The sequence below is a fragment of the Rhinopithecus roxellana genome, chromosome 2, assembly GCF_007565055.1.
Source record: "Rhinopithecus roxellana isolate Shanxi Qingling chromosome 2, ASM756505v1, whole genome shotgun sequence".
In the NCBI taxonomy this organism is placed as follows: Eukaryota; Metazoa; Chordata; class Mammalia; order Primates; family Cercopithecidae; genus Rhinopithecus; species Rhinopithecus roxellana.
The window spans coordinates 40,781,378-40,795,007 of NC_044550.1; the positions used below are offsets into that span (position 1 = coordinate 40,781,378).

General features: G+C 38.0%; 1 protein-coding gene across 2 annotated transcripts in view; it reads right to left on the reverse strand.

Annotated features, from left to right (window-relative positions):
- STAP1 (signal transducing adaptor family member 1) overlaps window positions 1–13,630 on the reverse strand; it is a 49,536-nt gene that overhangs the window by 21,144 nt on the left and 14,762 nt on the right. For both annotated transcript variants that reach the window (XM_010365542.2, XM_010365543.2), the window contains 4 exons: window positions 8,905–9,018; window positions 7,171–7,227; window positions 2,967–3,133; window positions 712–840 (listed from right to left, as the gene is read on the reverse strand). In XM_010365542.2, coding sequence (XP_010363844.1) covers window positions 712–840; window positions 2,967–3,133; window positions 7,171–7,227; window positions 8,905–9,018 — 467 coding nt within the window. The remainder of the gene's footprint in view (window positions 1–711; window positions 841–2,966; window positions 3,134–7,170; window positions 7,228–8,904; window positions 9,019–13,630) is intronic.

Here is a 13,630-nt window from a genome sequence, read left to right on the forward strand (position 1 = left end):
TTTTTTGAGACAGAGTCTTGCTCTGTCGCCCAGGCTGGAGTGCAGTGGCGTGATCTCGGTTCACCAACCTCTGCCTCCTGGGTTTAAGCAGTTCTTCTGCCTCAGCCTCCCGAGTAGCTAGGACTACAGGCACGTGCCACCACGCCTGGCTACTTTTTTGTATTTTTAGTAGAGATGGGGTTTCACTGTGTTACGCAGGATGGTCTCGATCTGCTGACCTCGTGATCCATCTGCCTCAGCCTCCCAAAGTGCTGGGATTACAGGCGTGAGCCACTGTGCCTGGCCACTTATGTTCATATTTTTTTTTTTTTTTTGAGACGGAGTCTCGCTCTGTTGCCCGGGCTGGAGTGCAGTGGCCGGTTCTCAGCTCACTGCAAGCTCCGCCTCCCGGGTTTATGCCATTCTCCTGCCTCAGCCTCCGAGTAGCTGGGACTACAGGCGCCCACCACCTCGCCCGGCTAGTTTTTTGTGTTTTTTAGTAGAGACGGGGTTTCACCGTGTTAGCCAGGATGGTCTCGATCTCCTGACCTCGTGATCCGCCCGTCTCGGCCTCCCAAAGTGCTGGGATTACAGGCTTGAGCCACCGCGCCCGGCCTTATGTTCATATTTTTAGCCCCAACAAAACACATAGCAGGTGCTGATCTGGACTTGTATTAAGTGATACCATGCTTTTAAAAATTCCATACATTAAAAAAAAAAAATTAAACATACTCTATCTCCTGCCGGATAGTGATGGAGTAGTTTCTACTGTCACTACCAGGCCTCAGGATCATATTTCCCAAAGAAGGGTTCTTCTGGAGCATCTCAGTTGCCTCTTTCCGGGACACTGTATAAAAACATCTACAGAGGTAAGATAAAAAACAGAATTTTTTTTTTTAACTGACAAAGATAATTACTTGAAAAAAATACTACCAAAATAACTTTGAGAGCTACAGTTGTTAACTTTTCTTAAAACTTCTGGTTTGATTATTCCAATTATGTAATTACAATGATCTATTATTACAAGCCTGTGTCACTCTGTGTATGCTAATGTTAAGGTCTTCCTTCCTTAATTCTTCCAAAGCCTTTTTATACAAAGAGAACCTGAAAAGTTATCTACTGATCAGTATATAATCATCATTACCAACAAGAATTAACAATGTATCCCCAGTCTCAGTTGATAAGTAGGTTCTTGGATAAATATTTATTGGGAGTTTCCTTTCAGCGATACAAAACATCTGTCAATGTTTCTCTTGTATGGTCTAAGTTTTAAACAACGGATATTTAAATATGTTTGCACTCATTTCTTTTGGTGTAATATGTCTTTCTATGGCATTGTTGTTATTTTTATGTGCAAAATAAAAAAAGCACTTCTCATTTTTGTAATATACACATGCTCCTTGAATTATGATAGGATTATATCCCGGTAAACCCACTGTAAGTTGAAAATATCATAAGCTGAAAATGCATTTAATACACATAACCTGCTGAACATCATAGCTTAGCCTAGCCTACCTTAAAAATGCTTAGAATACTTACATTAGCCTATCGATGAGCAAAATCATCTAACACAAAGCTTATTTATAATAAAATGTTGAATGTCATGCAATTTATTGAATACTGTACTGAAAGTGAAAAACAGAATGGTGTATGGGTACTAGAAAAGTAGAGTTTATACTGAATGCATATTGCATTTGCATCATCTTAAAGTCAAAAAGTCATTTAACCATTGTTCAACTTATACAGACCACCTGTACATCGTAGTCAAGAAAATATATAGTTATATTCATAGAAAAAAAAAAACTCATAGAAAAGATCTGGTAGAAGGCTGGGCATGGTGGCTCACACCTGTAATCCCAGGACTTTGGTAGGCCAAGGCGGGTGGATCACGTGAACTCAAGAGTTCAAGACCAGCCTGAGCAACATGGCAAAACCCTGTCTCTACAAAAATACAAAAATTAGCCAGGTGCAGTGGCAGGTGCCTGTGGTCCCAGCTACTCAGGAGGCCAAGGCATGGGAATCGCTTGAGACCCAGAGGTGGAGATTGCAGTGAGCTGAGATCGTGCTGCTGCACTTCAGCCTGGATAACAGAATGAGACACTGTCTCAAAAAAAAAAAAAAAAAAAAAAAAAAAAAAAAAAAAAAAAAAAAAAAAAAAAACCCAAAAATGTTAATAGCAAATATCTCTGAGTGGTGGAACAAGGAATAATTTTAATCTTTTATATGTAATAAACGTATATTACTTGTTTTATTGAGAAAAGAGAAAAATTAGCAGTCCATGTGACTTTTAATCAATCCATCAGTTGCTGGTGGTTTCAGGTAAAAATGATGGTTGTCAGGTTTCAGTGATTGTAGCACAGATATAGTATGCAACAGAACCGGATGTCAAACAGGGTACCAGGACAAGTTTTATTGACAACACCACCAAGATTCCTGGAGGAAAGAGCTCAGAATCTTTTCAATAATATAAAAAATAAATGTAGGACGTTGGTGAATTTAGCATTTTCTGCACCTCTTTATTTTTCCAATACCTTAAACATTTTATACAAGGCCTTTGACAAAGTACAAGCTCGATGACTACTCACTAATTGGTCAGTTGAATAGAACATTCTAGATATTGAAAATTTATTGGTATAATTTTATCATAGAGAATCAGTCAATCATGGAGTTTGCATAGTGAAAAAATATCTTTTCCTGCCTTCTTCATAGGAGTTTTTATTTAGGTGTGAGCTCTGGAAAGAGTATCTATTTGTTCTAAAGATGTGGGTGGAGGGGATTTCCTGTGTGGTAAGATGGTTAGTTCAAATCTGCATTTTGTTCATCATGACATAGAAGAGGAAATGTGGCATGTACTCAGAGATATACAGTTTATCCCCAAGACTGCATATTGTCCCTGGTTTAGCAAGAGCAAGTGGCTAACTCTCCTTGATAATTATAAATTAGTTTTAACAATTGAATGAACAAACTGCAGTTCATTGTGCACTTACGCTGGCATAGGGTTCAGTACATCCACATAATCTTCAGTTGGTTCCTTCTCTTTTTCCACAGATGTACTCTGCTCTGTCTCAATCCTCCTTTTCTTTTCTCTCTCTAGGACTTCATGTAGTTTAATTACTTGCCCAGGTAGGAGTGACACATTTTGGGGAACTGACAGCTGAAACCAATTAAAAGAGTAGGCAGGCAAGAGAACAGCTTAATAACTTACAACTTTAGTAAAGATGAACCTGTTCTGATCCTACAGGACTGCAGTTACCTGACAGAGGTGAGTGAGTAGGGAATAAGGTAATAAGAAACAGAGGATTTTAGTCTAGGGTGGGTGTCTCAGAACTGCCTCTGCACCAACTACAACCTGCACAGAATGCCTACCCTTCTTCCAAGGAATCTTCCTTTTGGTTTGGCCCCAAAGCAAAGAATACCCCACCTTACACTAAAAGCTAATTCAAGTAACAACAAACCTCATATTTTTCATTCTGAGCTCACTAGTTCATCAATGCCAGGGAAGTTCCAGAACACCTTCAAGGTACCTTACTCTCTCATAAGTAATCAGAAATGATTTCCTCCAGCTATGTGGCAACATGGGATTCAGATGGAACGGTTCATTAGATGACTGAAGAGCGGCAGTCAGAGGTCTCTATTTTGTGTCTGTGGTGTGTTTCAAACATTCATTCACATGTTAGAATTATGATATTTCTACTTATTTGTTGGTTTTGTGGTAGTTGTTACCTTTCCTAGAGATGTATTTCATATTGACTCACCTATATATATCCTTCTGATTTATATTCATACCTCCAATTTTGACCTCATTATGACCAGCTCTGTGCTCTTGAAAGGTGTAGTTTGAATGGTAGGATATTTTTTGTATGTGACACTAGCAAGTCTGTATTTGGAGGCAGCCTTATGTGATTATCACCTTTATCTTCAGAGAAAGGTGCATGCTTTCCAGGAGGTATACAAGAAAGTTCATTAGAGTATGGGAAGAAAACATTATAACTTCACTTTCTATTAAGTTACTATTTCACTAATTTGTATTATTATATATGTTTTAATATGTGTACAAGTATATATAAAATTTACATAAACATTTACTAATAGGGATATACAATAAAAAAGGCTTAGAGACATTTTTAGATAACTAAGCTAATAACCAGTAAAACAATTTCCATATATACCAGAAAAAATAAAATAATGGGGAAAAATACCTAATGAAACACATATCTTTATTAATTGACTATTATAGCTCAAGCATTGTACATGTTGTATTGCAACTCCTCACAGAAATGCTGCAAAGTACTGTTACACGGGAGGGCGTAGTGGCTCATGCTTGTAATCCCAACACTTTGGGAGGGCAAGGCAGGTGGATCACTTGAGGTCAAGAGTTCAAGATCAGCTGGCCAACGTTGTGAAATCTGTCTCTACTAAAAATACAAAAATTTTGGGTGACATGTGCCTGTAATCCCAGGTACTTGGGAGGCTGAGGCAGGAGGACTGCTTGAACCTGGGAGGCGGAGGTTGCAGTGAGCCGAGATCAAGTCACTGCACTCCAACCTGGGTGACAGAGCAAGACTCCATCTCAAAAAAAAAAAATGGTATTGTTATCCCCAGTTTACAAATGGTGATATAGTTTGGATATGTGTTCCCACCAAAGCTCATGTTGAATTAGCCCCAGTGTTGGAGGTGGGGCCTGGTGGGAGGCGTTTAGGTCATGGGGATGAGTCTCTCATGGCTTCGTGCTTTTCTTATGTTAGTGAGTGAATTCTTGTGAGATCTAGTCTTTTAAAAGTGTGTGGTACCTCCTCCCCACTCTCTGTCTTTCCTACTCTCGCCATGTGACATGTCTGCTCCCCCTTCACCTTGTGCCATGAGTAAAAGCTCCTTGAGGCCCTTCCCAGAAGCTGAGCAGATGCTGGCACCATGCTTCCTGTACAGCCTGCAGAACTATGAGCCAATTAAACCTCTTTTCTTTATAAATTACCCAGTCTTAGGTATTTCTTTATGACAATGCAAGAATGGCCTAATACAAATGGAAAAAAAAAAAAAAAAATCAAGCTCAGAAAGATTAAATAACTAATCCAGAGTCACATAGCTAGTAAGTTGTGGAACCAGGACCCAAAATGGGGTTTATTTGATTCAAAAGCAATGTCTCCATGCTTTCAACTACATACAGTCTGAGCTGCTCTCACTTCTCTACTAAAGTTATCCTAATAACAACATACTGTAAATTGTTCATATGCCATGATCTGGAATCATAACATAAAACAACATTTACAGAGTACAAAATTGAGGCAACTTGTCTTCTCTTAAAAATTCACATAGGCTGGGCATGGTGGCTCACACCTGTAATCCCAGCACTTTGGGAGGCCGAGGCAGGAGGATCACTTGAGGTCAGGAGTTTGAGACCAGCATGGCCAACATGGTGAAACCCCATCTCTACTAAAAACATTTTTTAAAAAACTTAGCCGGGCATGGTGGTAGGTACCTGTAATCCCAGCTACCTGGGAGGCTAAGGCAGGAGAATTGCTTGAACTCAGGAGGTGAAGGTTACGGTGAGCCAAGCTTTCACTACTGCACTCTAGCCTGGGTGATAGAGTGAGACTCCATCTCAAAAAAAAAAAAAAAAAAAATTATCATAAATTTTATCTTATATTCAGTTACTTATTTATGTGTGTGTTTTAATATAAAAATAATGCTTTTTATTCTTCCTCCAGGAAAGAAACTAAAAACAAAATGTTTAGCCAAAGCTTTAGACGTACTTAGTGTACCAGGAAGATGCAACAAGTTTTTGCCAGTGTTTTTAGTGTACTCATTGACACTTAGTCACATACGCCCTTGGGATAGTTATACCCGGTATTGGAAGCACCATACCACACAGTGATACTTTCAACAACAGAGGGAAAGAGTGCAATTCCCCAGGATTTCTTCCTCTCCCTCTCAGAAGTCAACATGTTCTTCACATCTTTAACTGGTCCACTTTTCTAGCCTCATATAGCTTCCCTACACAGTAGTTGAACCTCTAACTTTTACCTGTTACTGGCTGAAATAAAGAACCTCCATCCATCAGCTTGGTAAAGTGCAGTGCTTATTTCAGATGACTGCAATGCCTTACTTAGAAACTAGCTTTGGATAGAATCTGTGTTTAACTGACTCTAACAAACACAGTTTTTATATCCTTTTAAATTACTAGAGAACGTGGTGCTCCTTGGGAGGCTGGTTATCAAAGAACCTCATATTTCCAAGGCAATTGCTACAGTGGCTTTATTTAAAATAACAGACATTATCTGACTGCAAGAGTTAACTCTAAGCAGTAGATCTTACTATTTGCCTCTGATAAAACACCACAGAATTGAACAGGTAAGTATCCTGTTGCTTTAAGACTCACTAAAGAAATGTTTAAAGGTGAGTTTTCATTTTTGTGGTCTCTCCCTGTTACATTGTCTATGTTATTTATAAAATTCATCTTGTCTAGTATTCTATAAATATGTATTAAATAAATAAAAAAGAAATTGGAGGCCAGGCGCAGTGGCTCACACCTGTAATCCCAGTACTTTGGGAGGCCGAGGCAGGCAGATCACTTGAGGCCAGGAGTTCCTAACCAACCTGGCCAACATGATGAAACCTCGTCTCTACTAAAAATACAGAAATTGGCTGGGTATGATGGTGCATGCCTATAATCCCAGCTACTTGAGAGGCTGAAGCAGGAGAATCACTTGAACTCTGGAGGTGGAGGTTGCAGTGAGCCAAATTACACCACTGCACTCTAGCCTGGGTGACATAGTGAGACCCCATCTCAAAAAAAAAAAACAACAAAAAAAGAAGTTGGAAAGTATTTTCAAACATGCTGTATTAGCTACAAATATCAGAATATACAAAGGACCACTGAGTCAAACAGATAAGACCAAAAAGTAGAGCTCCTTTACCACCTGTTACTCCCTAACGAATTGCCTTATTTTCTTCATAACAATTATCACAATGTGAAATGATCATCTGTTTACTTGTTTACTTTCTCCCTATTTACTTTCTCCCTCTCCACCACCTGATGAAAATATAACGTTCATAAGTAAGTGCAAGAGTTTAGGTCTATCTTTTTCAATTGCTATATCTTCAGCCACTTTGACTCTGCATGGTTCATAGGGTGTTCAGCAGATATTTGTTGAAAAAAAAAAAAGAATCAATCAAAACCAGTGAGCTTCCTACCTCTGTTACCGTAAGAATGAAGCCTCTCCATTCTTCCCCACTTTCTGTGTTCTCTGTCTAAAGTTGAAGACAAAAACAGATAAAGCCAAAGAAGGAAACACATGAGTGACTGAGCATAAAATAAATAATTATGGCTGAGCCTAAAATAAATAATTCATTTTCTTTTTTTGGCTTAGAATTACTAATGTGTATTTTTTATGAAATATTTCAATACTATTTTCTTTTGTCAGAAGACGTATAGCTGTAATCTCTTTGCTTACTTAAAACAAATGAACATGTACAAATTTACTCAAAAAAATTAAATGTTAGAAAACTTACTTTTGCAGTATGTCAGTTCACAGTGACTCTCTCCATTAGCAGTTAAAATGGACTGGCTTTAAATTCAGGACAACTAAATTTGGAAGTAGAAACTTCCAATTCTTAGCTGTAAATACTATTACTTGTTATTACCAATAACAATACCAGGCCAGGGTTGGTAGCTCATGTGTGTAGTCTCAGCGATTTGGGAGGCTGAGGTGGAAGGACCACTTGAGCTCAGGGATTTGAGACCAGCCTGGGCAACATGGTGAAACCCCGTCTCTACAAAAAATACAAAAAATTAGCCTGGTGTGGTGGTGTCAGCTACTTGAGAGGCTAAGGTAGGAAAGTTGCTTGAACCTGGAAGGTCAAGACTGCAGCCAACATGTTTTGAGCACTTTTAGTGGTAGCTACTGTTCTAAGCACTTCACAGGTATTACTTGATTTAACCTTCAAGACAACTTGGCAAAGGTCCTATTATTTTTGCTTGTTTGATGGTTTTACAGATTTATTCATTTAACATATATTTACTAAGTACCTTTAAGTGCTAAGCCCTATTCTACGCACTGGTTTATATCAGGGAACGAAACAAAAATCCTTGTACTCATGGAGTTTAGGGTCTAGCAAGGAACGATAAATAATAAACATAATAGTAAATTTTATAGTGTCAAAAAGAAAGAAATTAGAAAAATTAAAGGTACAGCAGGGTAAGAGAGATTAGGAGTGCAACTAGAGGGTAGGAGAGGGGGAAAAGGTTGCCACTGTAATAAAGTGGTCCAGGTAGGCCTTGATGAGGGGGTTTCATCTGAGCAAAGACTTACTTCTGAGTGAAGAAACAAAGACACAAAAAGGGTAAGTAACTTGCCTATAATCACAATGAATGAATAAAACAGCCCAAATTCAGACGCAAGTATCCGACACCAATCCTGTGCTCTTCACCATCATATCTGCAAATCATCTGGGAGCTTGCTTAAAATACAGGTTTTGGGTTGGGGAATGGTTGGCCTATTTCCTTAGTACAGGTGATTCCTGTTACACTAAAGTTTAGACCAGTGCTTTTCAAGGTCAATCAGTAATCTCCCAGGAAAAGTCTCTGAGTATATCTTATTTAATACATGTTGTTCTCTTTATGTTATTACTGTAGTTACTGGTTGACTTTTATTGGCTGATTCAAGAACAACCTTAACAAACACCAGGTGGGATCCCTGACTTTGTCAGAGCGCAGGAGTATCTGGTTTCGTGGTGCTTGTATGCTAAACAAGTGACCATGTCTTTTTATATTCCAATTCAGAAAACTAGCTCTTGCCCAGACGCAAGCGAAAAATATTAATAAAGTATAAGACTTAGCCTGTCTTACAATTTCTCTTTAGCCACTGAATGTGAAGAATGTTATTTATAACCACAACCCTTTACAGACTACCGTTTCTCCTCACTCACCTTCAGTTGTACTTCCTCTTTCGGCAAAACAAGGGCGAATTTCGCACAATTCTTTTCAGTTGAATTCTGCTCAGTAAGGCATGTGAGGTCTATTATGTCTAATTTGTCGATATACTGCAAAGATAAAGGAAGATCACATTACATTATTTCATGGGTAATACGTATTAGTTCTAGCAGGAAGCAAAATAAGTAATAGCTTCCTTTCAACTGATTAGTACTTTGTATGATACCCTGGTTTTCCTAATCCCAGAGGACATGTGAAAATGTATTATGTGGTGGTGTGCTGAACCTGGCTCACATAGGTTTGCAAAAGGCAATTGTTAAATTTTCAGGAATTTTGTAAGCAGGTTGTTAAACACAGCCATTATTTTAAAAAATCGAATTATATAAACATACCAGTAAATAAATTACATTCAAAGCAAAAGTAATTAAAACAAATTTGTTACATTCTAATTGTATTTCTATATTTTACTGTTCTCTATGTTCTTAAGGTTATTTACATCTTCATTTCTGTATGGTGAAAATACCATATAATACTGTACTACTGTGCTTTTCTTCCCAAGTACATGTTCAGTGAGGTCATAGTGATAGGTTGCAATCAGCCATGGTAGGAGTATTTTACACCATGGAAATTGGTAAACCTTACAAATCAAGCTTGATTTATTATTTTGTTGATGTCCAGGGGCAGCACTTTTTTTCTGCAAAAGGCCAAACAGTACCTACTTCAGGCACACATACAGCCTGTTGCACATTCTTTGTTTTTGTTTTTTTCTTTAGAAGCACTTTAAACATATAAAGACATTCTTAGCTCAAACACTGAACAAAATCAGACCATAGGCCAGAATTGGCCCATCATCCAGATTATTGGCCCCTGAGGTAGGCTTTCAAAAGTAAAAGAAAAAATGTTAATACGCAGATGAGATAGGTTTGTTGTGTCTGAATCTGTTTCACTGTAAATAGAACAAAAATTACAAAATATTCTTCCAATTCAGCAAAGAAATTGCTCACATTTATTGATTTTAATAAATGCATGATGTTTTGACATACATTATTGTTTTACTTTCTTTTTACTCTTTAATGTAAATGAAAATATTAGACAATATTCATGTCAAATATCATATTTAATGATAATAAATTTATTATGGAAATAGATTTAAATACCATTTAAATCTCCATCTGTCAAATTATGATTGAATTACATTGACAGTTGCTTACCAATGCAAAAGTTAGGCAAAAATCAAGGAAAGCATTCTGTGAGAATGAATTGTCTGTATGGACATTACAATAAAGACTATTGTGAACATTTTTTCATGTGCCTGTTGGCTGTATGAATGTCTTCTTTTGAGAAATGTCTGTTCATATCCTTTGCCCACTTTTTGATGGGGTTGTTTGTTTTTTTCTTGTAAATTTGTTTGAGTTCTTTGTAGGTTCTGGATATCAGCCCTTTGTCAGATGAGTAGATTGCAAAAATTTTCTCCCATTCTGGAGGTTGCCTGTTCACTCTGATGGTAGTTTCTTTTGCTGTGCAGAAGCTCTTTAGTTTAATTAGATCCCATTTGTCAATTTTGGCTTTTGCTGCCATTGCTTTTGGTGTTTTAGACATGAAGTCCTTGCCCATGCCTATGTCCTGAATGGTACTACCTAGGTTTTCTTCTAGGGTTTTTATGGTATTAGGTCTAACATTTAAGTCTCTAATCCATCTTGAATTAATTTTCATATAAGGAGTAAGGAAAGGATCCAGTTTCAGCTTTCTACTTATGGCGAGCCAATTTTCCCAGCACCATTTATTAAATAGGGAATCCTTTCCCCATTTCTTGTTTCTCTCAGGTTTGTCAAAGATTAGATGGCTGTAGATGTGTGGTATTATTTCTGAGGACTCTGTTCTGTTCCATTGGTCTATTTCTCTGTTTTGGTACCAGTACCATGCTGTTTTGGTTACTGTAGCCTTGTAGTATAGTTTGAAGTCAGGTAGCGTGACGCCTCCAGCTTTGTTCTTTTGACTTAGGATTGTCTTGGCAATGCGGGCTCTTTTTTGGTTCCATATGAACTTTTTTTTTTTTTTTTTTTTTTTTTTTTTTTTTTTTTTGAGACGGAGTCTCGCTCTGTCGCCCAGGCTGGAGTGCAGTGGCCGGATCTCAGCTCACTGCAAGCTCCGCCTCCCGGGTCCACGCCATTCTCCTGCCTCAGCCTCCCGAGTAGCTGGGACTACAGGCGCCGCCATCTCGCCCGGCTAATTTTTTGTATTTTTTAAGTGGAGACGGGGTTTCACTGTGTTAGCCAGGATGGTCTCGACCTCCTGACCTTGTGATCCGCCCGCCTCGGCCTCCCAAAGTGCTGGGATTACAGGCTTGAGCCACCGCGCCCGGCCCCATATGAACTTTAAAGCAGTTTTTTTTTCCAATTCTGTGAAGAAACTCATTGGTAGCTTGATGGGGATGGCATTGAATCTATAAATAACCATGGGCAGTATGGCCATTTTCACGATATTGATTCTTCCTATTCAAGAGCATGGTATGTTCTTCCATTTGTTTGTGTCCTCTTTGATTTCACTGAGCAGTGGTTTGTAGTTCTCCTTGAAGAGGTCCTTTACATCCCTTGTAAGTTGGATTCCTAGGTATTTTATTCTCTTTGAAGCAATTGTGAATGGAAGTTCATTCATGATTTGGCTCTCTGTTTGTCTGTTACTGGTGTATAAGAATGCTTGTGATTTTTGCACATTAATTTTGTATCCTGAGACTTTGCTGAAGTTGCTTATCCGCTTAAGGAGATTTTGGGCTGAGACAATGGGGTTTTCTAAATATACAATCATGTCATCTGCAAACGGGGACAATTTGACTTCTTCTTTTCCTAACTGGATACCCTTGATTTCTTTCTCTTGCCTGATTGCCCTAGCCAGAACTTCCAACACTATGTTGAATAGGAGCGGTGAGAGAGGGCATCCCTGTCTTGTGCCAGTTTTCAAAGGAAATTTTTCCAGTTTTTGCCCATTCAGTATGATATTGGCTGTGGGTTTGTCATAAATAGCTCTTATTATTTTGAGGTACATTCCATCAATACCGAATTTATTGAGCGTTTTTAGCATGAAGGGCTGTTGAATTTTGTCAAAAGCCTTTTCTGCATCTATTGAGATAATCACTCGCCATCAGAGAAATGCAAATCAAAACCACAATGAGATACCATCTCACACCAGTTAGAATGGCAGTCATTAAAAAGTCAGGAAACAACAGGTGCTGGAGAGGATGTGGAGAAATAGGAACACTTTTACACTGTTGGTGGGATTGTAAACTAGTTCAACCATTATGGAAAAAACAGTATGGCAATTCCTCAAGGATCTAGAAGTAGATGTACCATATGACCCAGCCATCCCACTACTGGGTATATACCCAAAGGATTATAAATCATGCTGCTATAAAGACACATGCACACGTATGTTTATTGCGGCACTATTCACAATAGCAAAGACTCGGAATCAACCCAAATGTCCATCTGTGACAGACTGGATTAAGAAAATGTGGCACATATACACCATGGAATACTATGCAGCCATAAAAAAGGATGAGTTTGCATCCTTTGTAAGGACATGGATGCAGCTGGAAACCATCATTCTTAGCAAACTATCACAATAACAGAAAACCAAACACCGCATGTTCTCACTCACAGGTGGGAACTGAACAATGAGATCACTTGGACTCGGGAAGGGGCCTATCATGGGGAGGGGGGAGGGGGGAGGGATTGCATTGGGAGTTATACTTGATATAAATGACTAATTGATGGGTGCTGACGAGTTGATGGGTGCAGCACACCAACATGGCACAAGTATACATATGTAACAAACCTGCACGTTATGCACATGTACCCTAGAACTTAAAGTATAATAATAATAATAAAAAGACTATTGTGTATTTTTCTAATTGTGTACTATACATTGTTCATATCAGTAATATTTATAACAAGTTTATGTACATATATATTCATACTTTTTTCCAGAAAGCTATTCAACATTTACTACACACCACTGATTATGGCAATCCTATTAAGAAATTCCTATCCTATCCAAGATAATAAAAATATTTGTTCTGAGAAACTGGTCAATTTCCACTCTCTATATGCAACAGGCTTGCCTTCTAGTAGTAGAAAGAACCACCTGTAGTAAGTATAGTAGGGTTTTTATGATATATATATATATATTTACTAAATTAGCCTCATTCTTGAGTTCTTTTTATCTTTTTATGTTTCTTTCAACTGTGCCCAATATAACTTATTTTACTGTATATTTGTAAGTCTTATTTTTCTGAGTAAAGTAGGACATAAAAATAGATACGTAATTTTTTCCAAAGCTATTTCTATATTGATGAGGTTGAGAGTAGGTTTGAATTGGCCTAGTTATTTTCAGTTTAACCATTCCACAATGTATATATACTTTAAAACATCATGTTGTACATAATAAACAATTTTATATGACAATTTTAAAAATAAATAAATTTTAAAAATTTGGAAGGAGAGGCACAAGGGAAGAAAGAATCTAAAATTAAGCAGAAATATTTTTTCTGAGGGATTGTCTAGATCAAGCTCAGTGAGTTTTGCTGCAACGAAGGAGGAAGCAACAGAGGAAGAGGAGGCAGTTAGATGGAGTGCAGTAGTCTGATCCATTGATTAGAGGAAAGGAAGTCATATCTTTTTGTTGTTATTTGTATCTTGTGAAGAGGCTTAAAGGTCATCTGTCTAA